The 20363-nt window shown below is 38.7% G+C and overlaps 1 protein-coding gene and 1 long non-coding RNA gene across 6 annotated transcripts in view; one reads left to right on the forward strand and one right to left on the reverse strand.

Moving 5' to 3' along the window:
* Positions 1-13096, forward strand: part of sbf2 (SET binding factor 2) — a 122463-nt gene extending 109367 nt beyond the window's left edge. For all 5 annotated transcript variants that reach the window (XM_044349858.1, XM_044349866.1, XM_044349838.1 and 2 more), the window contains 9 exons: positions 1261-1446; positions 2589-2715; positions 4089-4216; positions 5512-5736; positions 5828-5935; positions 6020-6210; positions 7104-7191; positions 7267-7398; positions 11690-13096. In XM_044349858.1, the coding sequence (XP_044205793.1) occupies positions 1261-1446; positions 2589-2715; positions 4089-4216; positions 5512-5736; positions 5828-5935; positions 6020-6210; positions 7104-7191; positions 7267-7398; positions 11690-11788 (1284 nt within the window). In that variant the 3' untranslated portion in view covers positions 11789-13096. The remainder of the gene's footprint in view (positions 1-1260; positions 1447-2588; positions 2716-4088; positions 4217-5511; positions 5737-5827; positions 5936-6019; positions 6211-7103; positions 7192-7266; positions 7399-11689) is intronic.
* On the reverse strand, positions 7392-11670 carry LOC122981271. Its single transcript, XR_006403202.1, has 3 exons — positions 9165-11670; positions 8917-9054; positions 7392-7479 (listed from the first exon to the last, which is right to left on the reverse strand). It is a non-coding gene; the product is annotated as an uncharacterized LOC122981271 (long non-coding RNA).
* Positions 13097-20363: the final 7267 nt, after the last annotated feature.

Below are 20363 nucleotides of genomic sequence, written 5' to 3' on the forward strand. Positions count from 1 at the left end.
AACCCTTGTATATTTAACATAATGAGAACTATAAAATCAAATTAGTGACAGTCAGTTGTTGATCAAATACTTTCCCACCAAAACTACACTATATTGGTTTGGCTTTATATGTTAGCTGATAAATTACATTAAGTGTCAGTACAGAAATGCCAAAAATATGTTAGGTAATTCAGACACAGTGCCTTGTTTTCTCTGTAAAATATCCAGCACAGTGCATATCTAGGTCACAAGTCTTAAATAACCAGATGTAACAGTTTGTTTGTTTGTTAAATGTTATTTTAACCTCTTAACATCCACTGGATTGCCGGCGACCTGCCTAAGCCAGTTGTAAGCGGCTTAGCATCACGCAGTAATGAGGCCACTTGGAGACGTTTTGGAGAGGTTTGTGGTGACGCCAGTGACACCATAAACTAAAAACTCCCTCGCTCCCATAAGATTATGCCTAGAGGTCTGGAATTTCATACAGGTGTGCTTGACGAGATTTAGAAGTTACGTGGTGATTTGCATAGTTCTGGCATAAAGTGTGTCCTAGTTATTGTTATTCAAATATGACTCATTATCGACGAGGACCAAAAACACTTTCTTGAGGCATATTTGAACTGATGTGATTTTGGATGTGTTTTGCTAAACAAGCACATTTCCAAAAAAACTAGAAGATGTTACCCTTCAAATGAAGCCTAATACATGCATTTTGGCCTCACAGTTCAGCTGTTATAAGCTTTTCCATTTGGGCATGCCAAATAGGCGAAAATGCCAAAAAAATGGTGGATGTTACGAGGCTACAAAACTTAATATCGACCAATACAATATATCATCTGATGTTTTAAACTGATGACTGCTTTATGTGTAACTAACTCAGAGGATTCATATAAATGTTTTGCTTACATCCTCATAAGAAAATGAAGATGTCTCCTAAACTGTGAGGTTAAGATGCCAACAATAAACCACAACTTCCCCGGTTCAAGTCCATCTCTCTCTCCCACATTACCTGTTGTGTATGCACTGTTTGTCTTTAATAAAGGCTTAAAATGCCCCCAAAAAACTAATGCAAACAAAACTTAAGCAGTGTGCTTTAGGCTGTAACAGGACCAAACACACACAGATCAGAACTATTTTTTTCTTGTTCATGGATTATTGTAAATAATCTGTTTTTAAAACAGTTTGACCTGTATTTTCCTCCCACATCTCTCTGTCTTGAGGATTGACAGACTGGAAATGTGAGAATTTTCAATCTTCTCACTTTTGTCTTTCTCTCTGCAGGTGGTGTCTTTGGTGCAGCTGCTGAGTGATCCTTTCTACCGGACTCTGGAGGGCTTTCAGGTGCTGCTGGAGAAGGAGTGGCTCTCCTTCGGCCACAAATTCAGCCAGCGGAGCAACCTGAGTCCCAGCAGCCAGGGCGGCGGCTTCACTCCCATCTTCCTGCAGTTCCTGGACTGCGTGCACCAGGTGAAGCTTTAACCCCACCTTCCCTAATACTGTACCACAGGTGTTCTGTACAGTCAAGCATCTCTGACCTCTGCAACGTGACTTCACATGACGTCCGCTTTCCCTCCACGACTTATTCATATTTCCTATATGAGCTCATCACATTACTCAAAACAATATAGGCGAGAGAATGAAGAAGGCGAGAAGCTCAGCTGTCATTATCTATACATTTGGTTTAGTTTTGCACTTTGCATTCCGAACACTGGAGATGTAATTTCGACAGCATATTGCACCAGGGAGTGTGCAGGGAGGCTGTTGCCCAGATGGTCTGTGAACCCAGTGATCAGCGCTGAGCTGTGTGCGCTCGCGTGTTTCAGCATCCCTTCACATTTCAGTGTGTGTTCAGAGCAGCATGTGGAAAATTGCACTTTGGGGGATTGAGAGTCTCTAGGAAGGGTTTGGGTGTGCCTCAGGGTTTCAGGATTTCAGGGGGGGGGGGGGGGCAGGGGGTGGAGGGTTAAGAATGAAGCTCGCACAGCTGAGGTCCAGAGAACTGTGTCCGCTGTGAAATGCTAACTTTAGAGAATGTTGCTGGTTTTTTTTGTGTCTCTGGGGTCTTACAGACCCACTCCCATACACTTACATCAACACATAGTTTCTGCATTTGTCTTTTGAAACTGTAGTCTTGGCAGCCACGACAGTTTGGCGGGGGTCCTGGGGTCTGGAGAGCTATAAACGAGGGGGGGGTGGGGTTGGGAGAGGGAGGGTGGGGGGGCGGGGGGGTTCGGACAAGAGCTGAAAATAGAAGTGCCTCATCTCCAAAACAGCTGTTGTTTTTGCCAATAGACCCAGGTGGCCTCAAATATTCAACACTTCTCTCTCGTTGGCCACCTCACACCGCTGGATGGGAACAATGGAGCTACAGTCCTGCAGGCTCAGTCTGGATTGTGTCTGGCGGCGATGATATCACTAACCTTTGCCCCCTCAAGGACAGGAGAAGTTCTTTCCTGTTCTTAATTGGTCATCTATGCTCTGGAGGGATGTGAAGCCACAACACGAGGACATGATCCAGCTGTCACACACATTCTGACCTTCTCTCTCTGTCTCTCTTCCTCCACTCTCTCTATCTGACTATCTTTATTCATCTTTTCATTTCTTTGCAGATTTTGGAGCAACATCCTCTGGAGTTTGAGTTTAATCAGTATTATCTGAAGTTCCTGGCCTATCATCACATCTCTAACCGCTTCAAGAACTTCCTGTTGGACTCCGACTATGAGCGCTTGGAGCATGGTCAGTGTCCTGTACAATCTAATCCAGAGGGGATTGTTTTTTAATATTATCTTTTCTTTTTTTATTTCAGGGAAAGACTGCCTTACCAGTGGCTGTATGCATCTTTCGTATAACCAACCACACTTACAGTTTAAAGATTGCCTTTATAAATTAGTGCACAAGGTTTGAATACTTTGTGACACATTCTTTAAATGAGCTCTCCCAATCCATCCAAAATGAAATGTCCCCTCAGAAAATAGGGTTAATAAAACTAATAGTTCTCAAAATTAACCTTTTTTGTGACCCAGAAATTATGATCACATCACCCACACAGTAATTGACACCAGTACTGTTGCTTCCTGGAGCACAATAACACAGGACTATAAATACATCTGAAATGTGCAACTACACTGAATCTCTCAAAAACATGAGAGTGGACCCAAAACAGTCATCAATAGCGCTGGAGTAGGTTGCATTTGTCGGGTTTGCCGCTAGATAGCGCATGCATGCAGCTTGGTGAAACTAAAATTGGGACTGAAAGGGAATAAGATTTGTGGGAGAAATCTCTGGACAGTGACAAAAGATGACTACAGGAAATGACAAATATATTGCATCTCAAGGGGAGTGCTTTGAAGGGGAAAAACACAAATAAAACTTTGAAGGGGATTAGAAAGGTACTACTGAAGGATTTATAATGAGACTTTTTTTAACAGTTCCAGGAATTTTTGGGTTTCGTTGTAAATTTCAAATCTTTGTTGCATAACATATTATCACAGCTAATAAAATTGTGTTCAAAGAATGAAAAATGGATGTAAAAATGGTTTTCTTACTGATATTTTCTTACTTACATTTGGCCATGCAATTGATAAATGATATCGAGTTTGATTATGTTGAACAGATTGATATCTGAATTGGGTGCGGTGTATATTGGAAGATGTTAGAAATTGTCATCTCAGCTTCATTTTTTGCATTAAATAGTTTTCTACTGAAATTTATTCTCCACATAAATATTTCTAGAAAAGTTAAAAAGAAAAGTTAAAACTAAGTCCAAACTGAGTCTAAATGGAGGTTGTGTCACGGGATGGAAATGAATAGTGAAAACAGAGCAGAGGTTCAGTGACAAAATAGAAGATTGTATCGGGCTATAATGCGTGATGTCCTGTAAAAACTGGAGGTTGTGTATATGATGATGAAAATAAAGTTGAAAGATGAAAATATTACTGAAACATTGTGGATAATTTTCATTATCTGCATATCCAGTTAATGTATTCGTATTCTTTGACACCACTAGCACCCACCTGACACCCCAGATGATGAACCCATGTATAGTTTAACACATGAACCTTTCCGTTGAATTACAAGCTTTTGATCACAGTTCTTTGTGTTTTTCGCAGGCTTGCTGTTTGATGATAAGGGTGAGAAGCAGGCCCGGAGAGGTATCTGTATCTGGGAGTGCATCAACAGGATGCACAGGAGGAGTCCCATCTTCTTCAACTACCTGTACAGCCCCTCGGAGAGCGAAGTGAGTGTTTCTCTCTGTTTTTCTTCAGTTTTTTTTTAAATAATCAACCATTTTATTCTGCCCTTTTCTTGTTCTGGTAATTTCAAATACATTGAGTGTGTGTAGAGGTGTGACGCCTCACCTAAGTCATGAATGTACCTGTACCTATGTTTAACATAGTGAAAGTCCCTCATTTTCATTGTGTAAACACCAGGTTTTTTGTTTAGTTTCTCTTAAAGGAAGCACAGCAATGATGTGTGAGGAACTTCCACCTTTTGATTGTCTGTAAAGCCAACATGTAACTTTCTTCATACTGCAGGTTTCCATCTGTTAATGATTGGTCATTTGTAATAAAGGCATACTCATTCAAGATGCATAACTCTGGCATCAGTGGAAAAAATGTAATGAACTCAAGTCTAATGTTTGTCTATGAAGTTTTCCATTATTTTTCTTTTCCTTGATACTGTGTTACTGGTTACATATTGGTTGTTGGGCTGCATCCGTCTTCCCGGGTTTGTTTTGGCTCTGAGTTTTTAATTATTTTATTGTTTTAGTGAGCTTTTACTTTACTTATTTAATGTAAAGTAAAAGAGCTAACATTAGCTCATGCAGCACTAAACACTTCAACCTTCGATTGAGACTACACAAGAGTTCGTCCTGCAATTTCTCTCTCCACTTATTTAGCTGTGTGTAGCTGCATCACAGGGTCCACTGTTCAGGAACTTCTTCGACATACAACGATGGGCATTTCTGAGCTTTCCCGTATCAGACCTCCAACAAGTTGAAGGCTTGATTAATTATCTCCTTCGGCAACAAATCCAGTTGGAGTCCTGTTAAGCCGAGCTGGATCCAGTAAATAGAGCTGCCTCAGACTCTGAGGCAACCCGACTACCTGGGCCTCAGAGGTCAAAAGGAGTTAAAAAGTATCACTCCAGCTATATGACCCTGTGGCAGATGACAACATCCTGTTGCTGTCAAACCCTTTTGGACCCCTAGCCCCCTAGTCTTCATCTCGTCCTCGTCGTCTATATATATTTTGACAAAGCTCTGTAACTTATTTCAGCCTTTTTATGAGTAATCAGGTCCTTTATGTTGATGACTTTTCATGTTTCCTCTCAAATCAGTGAGCGGGGCTTGTTGTCAAACTATTTCTTGATTAATCTTCTTAGAAATACAACACACAGATATTTCACATTTTTTGGCCATTACAAATTGAAGGCTTTTTGATTATCTTTGTCATTAAATTACACTGTTCAGTATTTAAAGTTATGCAACAGTATTTTACAAATGAATAATAATACTTTTATGTCTTGTAGGTGATCCTGAAGCCCTCCATCAGCATCCCCAGCCTGAATAAGTGGGACTTTTTCACGGACGAGACTCTGTCGACCGGGCCGTGTTACGACTGGAGGATGATGGCTGTGAGGTTGGAGAGCTCAGAGGAGGCAGAAACCATCTCCAACAGCAAGAGGAGGATTGTGTGGCCGTGTTACAGCAGCGTGAGCCGCGCCCAGCCGGATGCCATCACCAAACTCCTCGCTGTAAGAGCTTGTTACTGAAACTTTGATCTTCAGTTTTATCCTGTTTAGTTCTCGCATCATCACTCAAATTTGTCTGTTTTTGGTGCTGCAGGACATCGAGAAGCTGGAGAGTGAGCTGAACCAGAGCCCCGAGAGATGGCAGACCACTCTGGAGAGAGTCCGAATCAGCATTCAGGAAGACCTCAAGCAAGAAGGAAATGTGAGTGTGCTTCAAATTTCAACAATTAAATGACATAAAACAGTTCTTTTGTGTGTCATACTTGTTATCTTGTGTGTTTTGCAGCTCCGCAAGCAGTCGGTGTCCATCTCAGGTCTCATTCCCACGTCCAGCCTACAGGCCTTCCAGCGGCGCTCCATGCTGCACCTGCCAGACAGCGGGCTCGGCGAGGACCGCAGCACTGCCACAGCCAACGGGATCAACCGTCGCGCCGCAACACTTTACAACCAGTTCACCCCAAAGAGCGAGGAGAACAGGTGGGTTGTGAACTTCCTGAGTCCCGGAACAAATAAAGAAGTTCACATTTGATTCACTTACAACTGCTGCCGAGGGGTCAATCCGGTCCAGTTTTGGATGATGACTCAGCGCAGTGGTATGCTGTGTGTCATGTTTGTGAGGATTGTCTGTACTCTGTTAAACTCTGGGTGTGTAATTTTTACAATTACAGAGAGGTTAAAGTACAGTCTCTTGGCTCTGATATCTGGATATTTTTCCCTGAATTAGACAAACAATGATTAAAATGTACTTTGTGTAAATTTCTTTGCTCTTTTAAAGATGAAGATCACATGATCTTCATCTTTCACAATCCAAATAATCCTTTGATGGATAAAAGTTATAATAGATTAGTATTTTTGAAGCATTCAACCCACACAATCCTCAAAATTATTCTACTTTTCTGTAAAAATACCTAATCAGATGTTTGCAACTATGTTTTTTTCAACTATGTTTGTGGACATAAAAAGTAAAAAACTTGTCTTTGTTGAATCTCCTTGACAGGTTGAGGCTGTTTTTTTTCATTTAAATTGCTTTAAGAAAGTTGAAACATGACAGTAGAGATCTCTGGAAGAGATCCTTGAAAAAACACGTGAAGCTTGCTGGTGTTTTCTACTACAGAGTTGTACAACTACCCACTGTTGGGCCTCTTTACACAACGAGAACACAATGTACAAAGAGTGCCGGAGTCGCTCTTGTACATATGGAGAAACATGTCAGTCAGGCTTTGTTTTGCTCTGTGTCTCTGCCTTCTGTGCAACAAATGCTGGAATTGGCTTCACCGATTTATAAATATGGATCCAGATGACTTTTGACACTGTCATTAATAACCCAAAGTTACAGAGACGTTACATCCAGACTTTGTGTCAATCTGCAGGTCTTATGAGGGGATCCTGTATAAACGTGGAGCACTGCTGAAAGGTTGGAAGCCTCGCTGGTTTGTGTTGGACATCACAAAACACCAGGTGAACAAGCAGCAACACGTTTATTTAAGCAGCACTAGATCTTCAGGCTGAAGGTTAACGTCCGTGTCTTCACAGATGAGGTACTACGACACCGGCGAGGACACCAACTGCAGAGGCCACATCGATCTGGCGGAGGTGGAGTCCGTGATGATTGCCACACCCACTATAGGAGCTCCCAAACATATCAGTGAAAAGGCTTTCTTTGACGTGAGTACATTTTAAACCATGTGTCCACTGGATGTTGCTGTATTGCGTTCTGGTTGCACCGCAGCTCTGTTACATCACCGTCTGTAAAGCATTTCAGAAGCAGAACGTCACACATTACCGATACTGTTCAGTTGTTTTGTTTGCATTTTTAGTTTTACAAGCATAACAGATGCAACTCATTCATGACTGATGTGTTGACAGATCCTTTCAGGATGTACCTGTTTAACTGTACACAGCACACGTCTTATATTACTGAATAGTGTCTGTTATCAGACAAAAAACTTTATCTGTCATCTCCTTCACAGACTTTGGAGGAGAAAAAACAAAAAGAAAAACTTCTTTTGCTGTATGTACAGAAAGGCAAAGTCGATAAGTAATGAAGCATTCATGAGGCATCATCAAATATTTAACTCATGTCAATTTACAATAAATTTCGTAAATTTCACACTTGCAAAGATGGAAGCTGCTTCGGGAAAAATACACCTGATGTGTAAATACAGTGGAGCAGAGACAACATGTGTGAAAGCCAGAATGTGACGCAGCCTCATTTGAACCTTTCTGTCAGTGTTGAAAACATACGTAGCCCGAGAGAGACCACGGAGAGAGAAAAAACGAACTTGGGCTCTCGATTTAATAATTCATGCTCTCCATTTAACTATTTGACCTGTTCCACTCTTGTAGAGGGCGTCAAATGCATTCAGTCAGCTGTAAGTTTGAAGAAAGCAACAAAGAAGATGTTTCCTCGTCAGTTACTTCTTGGTGTGTTGAAGTGTGGTGAATGAAGAGCGAGTAAAACTTGTTTGATCAGCTTCAGGTTTGCAAACAACCCTGAAGCTGCGTTTTTATGAACCGGGTGACATCAGCGGGAGTGTGAAAGCTTTTACAGCGAAGAAGTCTATTATCCCGTAGAACAGGTTTAAAGCAGTAGGTGATGTATTTTAGAAGCATTTTATGTTATATTTGTTGAAATTCTCTTTACATCCTGACAGCAATCAATAAATCAAATGCTCTGACAATAAAAAGAAAAAATCTGTTAATCCGGCTGTGGCAGGCCTGTAATAAACCCGTCCAGTCATTTCATTCAGCCCACATGAAATGACTGGATGGCCGACCTGCCTGTCTGCGAGCACTCATTGCACCTGATCGGAGGACATGATACAAGGACAGACAACACAGAAAGTTCGGAGGCCAGGCGAGCAGTGGGATACGAACGGGCAGGAAGTGACGGGACTGCATGAATTGCAGAAGGAGAAAAGAAAAAGACAAGAATATCAACAGAAAGCAGAATTAAAAGTCGTGTTTCTATTAACCTATTTTTATGCACATTTTGAAGTATCGAATTAGAAAAGCTTAATTGAAACACCAAAATTTGAAAAAACTTCCTCGGTTTTTGCAAAAAAGTTTTTACGCTCGCTTGAGGTGGATTTTTGAAATGCTGAAAAAAAGAGTTTGTGCACAAAATGAGTAATGGAAACACATATGTCGAATAAATAATGACGAAGTGAACTTTTAACTCACATGACTGATCAGCTGTTTCCACTCTTGGCGTCCTCCGGCGTCTCCAGATAGCATGAAGCATGTCCGATGCAATCCGACATGAGAGAATAATTACAACTTGCTCAGTTGAATCAAATTCCTGAAGACATCTCAGTTTTTCTGTCATCAAGGTAATATTGTTGTTTATTCGCTTCAAACCGGTTGATGGAAACGCACCTAATTCACATTATCATTCAAAACGATTTAACCACTTGAGTGAATTTACTTACTGTGATCAGAACAGCATTTCGGTTAAAACTCAGTGAAAGTATGACATATCCACACCATTTTTCGCAGTTCTGTTAGGAGTTTCGTGCTGTACGTGCTGACGCAATTCGACATATCAGACATGTTGACAGACTTGTTTTGGCTCAGAGAAAATCGCTGTGTTACTTTCCTCCTGTGAAAAGTACAAGATTTGAGTCTTTTAGTCTGTTCCCTCTCCGAAGCTGTTACATATTTTGCTGCTTCTCATTCTTTCTCAGAATTATTGGTACTTTTTGTGTTTGTGAAAGGGTGTTAAAATATTGGAATATTTCTGCAAATTTAGGGTAATATGTTTCTCTTATCTTGTCATATTTTGGACTCGAGAGAAGGAAGTGAATTTCACAATAATGACACAGTCTCTGGTATCTGGGAGCCAGGTTTCTGAGTCTTCCCTCTTCTATCTCAAGACTCTCTGGTCCCCAAGTCTGTATTTTATTAGTTTTTCTTTGTTTGGTCTCAGGAGTGGTCGGTTATTTGGCCAGTTTCATCTTTTTGTTTACTGTTTGATAAGTTTATTCTGGTTTTTACAATTTTTCTTGATCACTTACACACTATAACTGAGCCTATTAACTAAATGCCCCAAACCATGACGCCATCTACCAAAACACCCATTTCCCAAAACTATAAACACCGTTCCCCTGTTTTCACTCATGTGCTCGTTTATAAAACGCTGGCATTCAATATCATTAACTCAAGTCATCACAGCTGGAACCCAATTAACACACAAACCCCCAGGAGGAAACACTAAGAGTCAAAACTGTTCACAGACCAATCAGAACCTCAGGATTGATAACAAGGTCAGTTCACTTGTTTTAAAACAATGCATCAAAGACTCACATCACAAAGACCTGACGCACAATAAATGTGATTTCTTTCTTTATGTACAAACTGTTGTTTTTCTCATTGGTTTATATTCATAAATACATGGAAATTTGTCCTTTATCAGTTGCATATTTTTACAGTACATTTATTTCTTCACTCAATTTCAGTTTATTTTCCTACAGTATGTTGACGGATTCAAAATGTTTATTATACATGTGTTGTGTCTTTATATTGTGTTCATCATGTTTTGAATTGAATCTCATCAGTGTATAACAGCTGTTTTCTAGTGTTTGTGTATTTGTTGGCTTTTATGTGCCGTCTGAAGGCAAAATTTGGTTTAGATGTAAAATGTAACGGATTTCCAGTGGAGAGTTTGGTTTAGACATAGAAGTCTTTGAAGATGATCAGTTAAACATTTGTGTTTAGAGTTTTGGGAAATGGAGCATAATTTCAAGATCGAGAAAAACCGTAATTTCAGTTCTTCGGAAATCAGAGTAGTTTCTTATGAATTTAAGGTCAGTGACTTAGCTCTTAGTGTACAGTTGTTATTGTTTTGGTGTCTCTCTACCAAAATATATAACTTAAGTTGTTTTCCATTTGATTTATCAGTTGTTGTGCATGTTGTGTTTTGTTTTGTTTGAACTTTATAGTATAGTGGATACACTTTTTTTGTTTTTTTTTAAGGGCGCTGATGTCCCTCTTACATTACTTTTGTAGCAGTAAGATTACATTAATTCCCTATTGGGTTCACATCTTTGTGTCCTTTTTCATCTCTGTTGAGTTTGCATCGTCGTTCAGGTGTATATTTAATAATATATATGAACATTTTTCTTCTGTCTTATTTTTTCTTTCTATGTACATGCATGACACGTCACAAATCCTCTTATTCTATTTCTATTAATTCTATATTGAACACACTATATATGTTTTTAATGACTCTTGTTGCTCCCTAGTGTCTCATTAACATATGGCACCCACCATTTTACTACTATTTACACGCACTGGCCACTTAATTAGGAACACCTGAGCAATCTAATGTAACAGCTCTTCTATAAATTCTACTTTAATGAATCTTATACGTCTTCAGTTTTTGTTGACATTGTCAGAAAGGTGATAATTCTTTGAAGTCTTTGAAGATGATCAGTTAAACATTTGTGTTTAGAGTTTTGGGAAATGGAGCATAATTTCAAGATCGAGAAAAACCGTAATTTCAGTTCTTCGGAAATCAGAGTAGTTTCTTATGAATTTAAGGTCAGTGACTTAGCTCTTAGTGTACAGTTGTTATTGTTTTGGTGTTGGACTACAGCATGAAGTCACCCAGAGTCTAAATCTCTGTCTCTCTACCAAAATATAACTTAAGCTGTTTTCCATTTGATTTATCAGTTGTTGTGCATGTTGAGTTTTGTTTTGTTTGAACTTTATAGTATAGTGGATACACTTTTTTTGTTTTTTTTTAAGGGCGCTGATGTCCCTCTTACATTACTTTTGTAGCAGTAAGATTACATTAATTCCCTACTGGGTTCACATCTTTGTGTCCTTTTTCATCTCTGTTGAGTTTGCATCCCTGAAAGTGGGCTGTTGTTTATTTTATTACCAGTTCAAAACTTTTTTTTTTTTAATCCCTCTTTTTCACATTTGACCTGTTTTTTTAAATATCTTTTTCTAGCTGAAGACCAGCAAGCGAGTCTACAACTTCTGCGCTTCGGATGCACCCAGCGCCCAGCTGTGGATGGACAAGATCCAGAACTGCATCTCGGATGCCTGAGCACCGAGATCGTCGCATCGTATCACGAACACAAGAGGTGGCGTCAGGTGGTTGAGAGCAGAGACGTGGCGATCACTCAACTCAGCTCATAGATGTCTTTTAATTTCGTGGACCACAGTTAACAAAGTGCCTGGTAGTGGAGGACGAACACTGTCCATCCATCATTGGATCCACTTCTCTGCCTGTTACTGTCAGGCTGTCGTCAGTCTGCAGGTCAGCTTCAGTTTGGAGTCGGTCGAACACGTCCGTCTCTGCTGTCAGCACCCTCCTCTGTGCCTCCGACAGGGATAAAGCGAAGATAAGCTGATGTTTTAGGTCACTGCACTACCAAGGAAAAGTTATCCTACTTAAGCTGTAAATAGATCAAAGCAATATCACTGGCCATTCAAACTGTGGGTTCAATTTTAGAATTTAAAATATAGAGGATAGCCTATAAAGAATTTCTATTTTACTACGAGGAGAGGTTACTGCTGCTTAAAAGAAACATATGAACCGCCAAAAACTCAGAGATTTTAATGCACAACATGAAAACGCTCTTTGTTTGCACTTCGCTCTAAAGTATGCACTCCTTATCAAATATAGATTTTCTAACAGATGCAGACAGCGAGGCTAAAGGCATTACCTTACAATGTACATACGACATTTCCTCAAGACATTAAATGAAAAAAAAAAGTTTGCACAGTGAGTTCAAAAGAATTACCTGACATTTTTCTATTTAAATATGTGATGTTTTCTCTATTTTGTTGAATGTTGTTTGACTTCTGCATAACACGTTTGTCTCATGTAATGTAAATTATTATTTTTTATTAAAAGTGTAACTGTTTTAAGTGTGGTGTCTTCATGTTGTTCTGTAAATACTTGTGTGACATTTCATTTTATATACTGTATGTGCTGAACATAAGTATACTTTTCTAACCTTAATTCTAATGTGACCAACAAAGTCTTTTTTTTTTTTTAATGTGTTGTTTCTGGTGCAAATACCTGAGTGGCCTGTTCCCCGTTTGTGATGAACCATTGTAATGAAAATGAGATGGAAACGTTTTTGTTATCCAAGCAGGCTCTAAGTCTTTTAAGGGCTTTTAAAGAAGTAAATGAATATATCATGTAGGACGTTGTGGTTTTCTGAGATTCTCGTCATCTGTTCTCTGTTTGTGCATCCTTTATGGTTTCATTACAAAAAAAAGAAAACAAGAAAACAAATTAATCTTTTCAAGGACGTCAGAGGCTTCTTTTGTTACTGTATCTTTGTACCATGTTTTATGGTGACACTAATTTTTTGGAAATAAATCAAACATACTTGAAACAACCCGTCACTTGTGTCTTGATTTACTGGGTGAATATCAGGGTTTCTCATTTATTTTGCTGCTGTCGGTGATGATGAAGAAGTATTCAGATTATTCTCCGACGTAAATGTAAAAGTAGGAATAACACAATGTAGAAATACTGTTACAAGTTAAAGTCTAAGGTATCAACAAAATGTTCACTAGTCACAGTTATTTCTGTATGAGCTGTGAACCTTTAAGTCTGTATTATTTTGTTGTTAAAGCTACATAAATGTGAGGTGATGTTCAGACTTTTAATATAAGTAATAATAAGCAACAAAACTGTAATTTTGACAAGAATTTAAAAGACAACAAGTCCGCTAATTGACTTTATTTTCTTACCAAAATGAATATGGCTGCCAGTAATTGGGGGATGAATAAGTATAAAAATCTAAATACATTAAAATCTTAATGGCATAATTTGTAGTTTAGGTAAATACTGTTATTATTTAACATTTAATTTACTGTTGTGCCTGTTTGAGGCTTTAACAAGTTTATATGCTGTTTGTTCTTTTTATAAATAATGATGCATCGTATTTTAACTGCTGATATGTGTGTGACAAATCTGCCAGTAACAGGAAATACATCTGTCACATAAATGTAGTTGAGAGTAAAAAGTTTAAAGCTGCATAAAGTGGACATATATGGTCAATGCATTAAAGTGTACTTAAGCACAGTACTTGAGTAAATGTAAGTATTTACTTTTCACCACTGGCTGAACTACACAGCAGAAGTCGTGTTTTGTCAAATTAAACTAAATGTTAGTAAGTTGTCTGCCTGATGGAAACTTCTTGTGCAAAATGTAAAATATGAATTAAAAAATACATTCAAATTAAAATTTATTTTAAATAAACCCTGAGAAAATTACACATGGATCACCGTGAAAATGTAAACGCATTCATGCTCCCCGAAGGATGAACAGGAAGTACCCGCACACTGAATCAGGGCTCTTTTCTTTATCTGCAACATTACGACCACCTACAGTTTCCAGTGCCTTTAACACATATAGTCCTCGTTCAGGTGTATATTTAATAATATATGAACATTTTTCTTCTGTCTTATTTTTTCTTTCTATATACATGCATGACACGTAACAAATCCTCTTATTCTATTTCTATTAATTCTATAATGAACACACTATATATGTTTTTAATGACTCTTGTTGCTCCCTAGTGTCTCATTAACATATGGCACCCACCATTTTACTACTATTTACACTCACTGGCCACTTAATTAGGAACACCTGTGCAATCTAATGTAACAGCTCTTCCATAAATTCTACTTTAATGAATCTTATACGTCTTCAGTTTTTGTTGACATTGTCAGAAAGGTGATAATTGAACTTTATGTTTATTATTGAGGTCTGACCATGTCAACAAAAACTGAGAATGTAGAAGCTTCGTAAACGTAGAATTTATGGCAGAGCTGTTGTGTTGGATGCATTAGATTAAACAGGTGTTCCTAATAAAGTGGCCGGTGAGTGTTTGATATTTCTGTTTTTAATGTTGAATTTTTTTTGTGACTTATTGACTGAAAATTTGAACACAATCAGCATCAAGACCTTCTATTATATTTGTTTGACCTCTCATATCAATGTTTTTTATTCTTCTTTTGGTGTCTTGGCAACATTGTGATGTCATCTGACTATATCATTTATGCTCATTTCCTTCCTGTGAGTATTTGCCTGATGTTGATCTGTTGAACATCACAAATAAAGAAAATGGAGCTCTGACTCAGTGTGCGGGTACTTCTTGTATCTAGTTTCATTTTTACGTATCCAGCACCTGCCCCGCTGAGGTTTTGATGATGTGTGCACAACTCTCATTTGTTTTCTCCCAAAGGACAAAGCCTAGTTACCGTGGAGATCCCCTGATTTTTCATCTAGCGCCACCAGCAGGTAGTTGGTAGTTCAACATTAAAGATACTCAACGCACTTATCAAGTCACAGAGATGAGAAATTCAAAAATAAACAGTTTATCGCTGAAAAGTTTTTATTTTTGGCTGACAGAAAAGTTGGTGCATCAATAAAACTGAAAATGCAACCAAGTGCTGTAATAAATAATGACATGTATGAAGCATCTGGCTTTAATGTCAGTAAATGTAATCACTAAAATCTGCTCCACTGAAACATTTCAACAGGCAAAACGTGACTTGTGGGCCGATCAGGAGACTGCGACATTCCTCAAATTAATATCAAACACAGGCAGGTGGTATTGATCTCCTCATCTAACTCTGGGCAAGAAATAAGCTTATTTCCCATTTAGTTGCTTGTCTCAAACTAAACCAAGGCAGTAAACAGTATTTTAAGTGAATCCAGCTTTGAATTTATCAAACCTCTGCAGCACAGGTAGACGCAACAATGACCATTGAGCAAGAACGAAATCAGTGACTGATCAAACTCGACATGAGTCAGGCATTAGTGGAAGAAGTACTTTACTTAAGTAAAAGTAGCAAAACCATGATGTAAAATTAATACATTACAAATAATTCCTACTTTTTTCATACTTTTTTGTGAAATATTGGAAAGTTTTACGTCTTTGGGCCTCAAACAATTATTTATTAGGTGGAACTCAGACATCTGTAACATGACAAGGAGTCACAACTTCACACAGGGGCAGTGACGAAAAAATATAAAAGGCATCTGATACATTCAATGGGCCCAAACTTCACAATGTTTTTCTCCCATACAGCATGTTAGACTTGAGGGAACCCTAAATTGCTTTTTTGTTGTTGTTGTTGTGCCGTTGTTCACTAGAAGGGCAACTATACAGAACCTCCAGCTCACCCCATTACAACAGCATTATAGGGCACTGCATTACATCCTCTTCATTGAAAGGGCACTTCATATGATCTAGTTTTTGAGGGTTCTTTACAGGGCACTATCACATTTTCTTCCACTGAAAGGGTAACTATGAGGGCACTTCATTCCAGATTGTCACATATCAAGACCCTCTATAGGACATTTCATCTGGATTTATCCATAACTAGACAGTCATTACAGAACTTTGGTATGTTTTCTCCTTTGTGAGGGTGCCTTAGAGGGCACTTCTACTGTATTTTTTTGTCCTCGGAAGGCACCAGGGGGGTGGTTGCCCCCCCGCACCCCCTAACCCACCCCCCACCCATGAGTCCACCAGTGCACAAGGGTTACAAGCCAAAAAGTTTAGGAACTACTGGTTTAATCTGTAGGCTGTATATAAAGATTATGCAGTTCAGTGTGACCCACCCGTTGGTTTGCATTGGACAGTTTGAAGCATGGATGTATTAAAGAGAACCTAAAGCCTAAACTTGACAACATGTGGTACACGGGCCTCGAACCCAAGTCTCCAGTGTCAAAGTCTTGTGTTTTTGTTCACCCAACATCCATCACAACCTCCACCCTACGAACATCACACCTCCTGGATTGTAAAAGAAGTTGCCAGTGAGGATTATTGCAGGCAGCTGTTAAATAAATGTAGTGGAGTAAAAAATACTAAGTAAAATTTCCCTCTGAATTGTAGTGGAGTCTAAAGTCTAAAGAGTCAGAAGTATAAAGTAGCATAAAATGGAAATACTCAAGTAAAGTGCAACAATTGTACTTATAGTAGTAAATGTATTTAGTTTCATTCCACCACTGCAGTCAGAAAATAAGTGAGTTTTCTTTTAATTTAAAATAAAAAGATTCAATTGAATCTGTGCAAGAAGAAAAACACATGACAGATGCTCTGTCCTGTATTTATCTATCTAGCTAACTTCATTGTGTGCCAATATAAACCCCAAATAGTCCTGAACAATATTCATCATCACCGAAGGTAAAACAAGTCCACATCAAAATAAACTCGTCTGTTTGCCAGCTGTGCCAGAAGGAGGAGGGTGAAAATGAAGAATGTGAAGACACTTTCTGTTAACTAACTACAGGCACAGACATTCATACAAATTCATACAATACCCATTATTCAAGCTTTTAATTTATTGTTCTTAAATTTACCTTCTCATGTAACAAAGCAGCTGAGTTGATTATTCTGTAGACGACAGCAAACAGGAAGCAGTTTTCTTGGCAGGTGGTGCATTGTCACCTTCCATCTCCTACCATCCTTTAGTTGAAGCATTACAAAGCATAAGCTGTAAGTATACTTCGTTGTGCACTTCTTGTTTAACATTCTTTCATGATAAATGTTATTTATAACAGGAATATTTTGAGTTTATATTTCCACATTGCCATTAAACCATTGAAGAAGAAGGTTTAATGGCACCCGATTAGAGAATTAACACCTTATTGATGCATCAACTCCTCATATTCACATAACAGTTGTGGATGGAAGTGCAAATGAATTCACATTTACTGAGGCTGATTTTCTACAAAATGTGATTAAAATGTACATTACATTTGGATGGAAACATGACTGTTGAAACCAACATGTTAAACTGTAGTGTAATGTATTTACACACACATGAACAGTCTCCCATAACCCTTTATCAAGACTTACTAACATTTAAAACTGCATATTATTAAAAGTGTTTATCAAAACTACTGAGTGGGAACTTCTTAACTTATAGTAAAAACAACTCTTACCATAAACATTTCCAGGTTACTGTAGTGTTATTCTTCATTTTTACTATTTTTAGTGTTAAATGCAGATTAACATCAAGCCTCCATGTATATGAGTCATAACATTATTGCCCATTTATCTGTAAATGAATACATGAGATACACGCAATGAATTAGAGTGAATCTGTATGAATAGTTTTCATATCTTCTTACCTTAACATAGCTCTACTAAACTAATAACTAAGCACATGGCAGCTATCATAAAAGAAGAAAAGGGTGCCACGCGATGTCGTCATGGAAATCCATGTGAAAATGTGATGAAAATAAGTTTTGTATACAACACATGAAATAAATAGCAGCATGGCTCTAGAGATATCAGTCGGTCGGTCAGACTGAAATATCTCCTCAGATAGCGAACAGACTGCCAGACGTTCATGACTCCAAGGAATTAAAGCAGTAAGTGTACAGCTGTTTGGACAGGTGTGTTCCTATGGTTTTACCAAGAGATGTAATTTTGTGTAAACATTCCCGTGTGATGCCAGAACGGTTTAATATCTCTCCTGACTTAAGATCTGATGTTGTGGTGTATGGAATAAAATTAGGGTCATATGTATTGTAGTTGTGTATCACCATAACTGAATGTGTGAAAACATTTCGTATGAACACATTCAAATGTGTGAATGTGTAAAAACGTTTTGATTCAATTAATTCAAATGTTTGAATGTTTAAAAAATATCTAAACAAATAGATTTTAAGTTTTGAATCTGTAAGATCTGTAGTTGTGCACACGGACTGTGAAAAATAATGGTCATGGGCACCATGCCGTCACCCATTGGTTTGTGGATTTGTTTTGAAGCCACAAGTTTGCATTTTGACCGTCACCATCTTGGATTTTGGAGCCTGAAGTGACCATATTTGGACAAGAGGGTGGAGCTGACCATAACGCTACCTGCTAGCTTGGTTACCATTATGCACTTACAGTCTTTGGTTAACTGTGCCAATGCTAATGCTAATTTTTGCTGGCAAAAAAGAGGCTTAAAACCATTAAAACAAAATGTACTTACTGGAAAAAAACTGAACATCCGACTCTTTAGAGGGTCTTTTAGTACAACCAAGCGCTAAACAAGACATTTTTAGGCAACCAAAATGTTACAATTAATTTTCATGAACTGAAAACACACTGAAATAGCGACAGGTATGGCTATGCCTATACTCTGTGAATCTGGGATTACGCCATGGTTATGTTACCTAACCAACATTGTTGCCATGGTTGCCTGTGACAGCACCCACCTGTCATTCAACAGAAAATTAATCAGCAACCATTTAGTTAACTGAATAATTGTTTCAGTGATTTTCTAAGTAAAAATATTATAAACTATATCCTTGGGTTTTCGACTGTTGGTCAGAAAAAAACAAGACATTTGAGACATCACCTTGCATTCTGGAAAAGTGTGATAAACATTTTTTCTTGGTTTTATTCATTTTTATTGGCCAAAAGATTATTTGAGAAAATAATCGGCCCTAAATTTGATGATCCCTTGACTTTTACTCTTGGGCAGTAATCAGGTACAAAAAAAATGTGTCCATTACTTTGGTTTATGACCAGATACCTCAGCTGTACGTTGTGTTAAACACTATAATTAGCAAATGTTAGCATGACAACATGCTAAAATAAGACATTGATCATGGTAAACATTATAGCTGGTAAATATCAGCATGTCAATGTGAGCATTAGCATGCTGAAGTTAGCATTGAGCTCATAGCACCACTGTGCCAAAGTATAGCCTCACATAGCACTTATTGTTGTCATACAATGGGTTATAGGATACAGGAGGAAAACTTAAACCATTTGTAATAGCCACGTTTTCCTGGCCTCTGTCGTCTTTATTAAAGATTTTCTCTCAATGAAAGGTAATCCGACACTGCTGCAACTCATGTTTTCTTGCTCAGAGCCAACAACAGAGGAGCTTGGAGAGGATGATGATGGGTGTCTCACTTGCCAACAATGAATATGGGACTGGGCAAGAGCCCCAGCTCAGGCTCAGTGGCGCCTGGATGGCGGCTCTGAACAGGACTCCTGCAGTCCTAGGAAGGTTTGTCTCTGAGAGGGAAGCGGGGGTCAGAAGAAGAGCAGGGGGTGTTTTTTTGCAGGGGAGGAGGGTGTGGGAGATGTTTGTCTCTCAGTATGATCTCCCAGCTGGCTTCTACTGGAAGCAGGTGCAGAGCTGCAGCAGACCAACATCTGGGCATAGCCTCTGGAAGGCCTCTCCATATTTAGCCTCTTGCTTTGGGTATGGAGATTAGGACCTCTGCCCACAAACAGAGGGATGCAGCGGAAGTTTTCCAGCAGGATTGTGTGGAATGGCATGATAGGAATCATTTCCGGCAGAAGAAGAAATGGCAGCCGTTTCAACTCAACAGCAATCAATTACTGTTTCCACATAGCTTCATTGCATGCAAGTTGTTTGTATAAAAGTTACATTAGGAGATGAAAGATCCTTGCCGTTACGTAACCATGACGTGAGTTCGCCTACATTACAGACTCCACAAGTGGTTTTTCCTCTGAAGTTGGAGAAAGATTATCGATAAAAGCAGCCATTATCCTTAAGAACAGCAGTGCTCTAAAATGCAGTGCTATGTAATTGTGATCTTGTGTAACTTGGCTATGTTCAGTGTGATTAGTCTTGGTTGGCTGGAAGCGTGCTGCTCTCACATAAAAAGACAA

This window comes from Thunnus albacares, chromosome 1 (assembly GCF_914725855.1).
Source record: "Thunnus albacares chromosome 1, fThuAlb1.1, whole genome shotgun sequence".
NCBI classification, from domain to species: Eukaryota; Metazoa; Chordata; class Actinopteri; order Scombriformes; family Scombridae; genus Thunnus; species Thunnus albacares.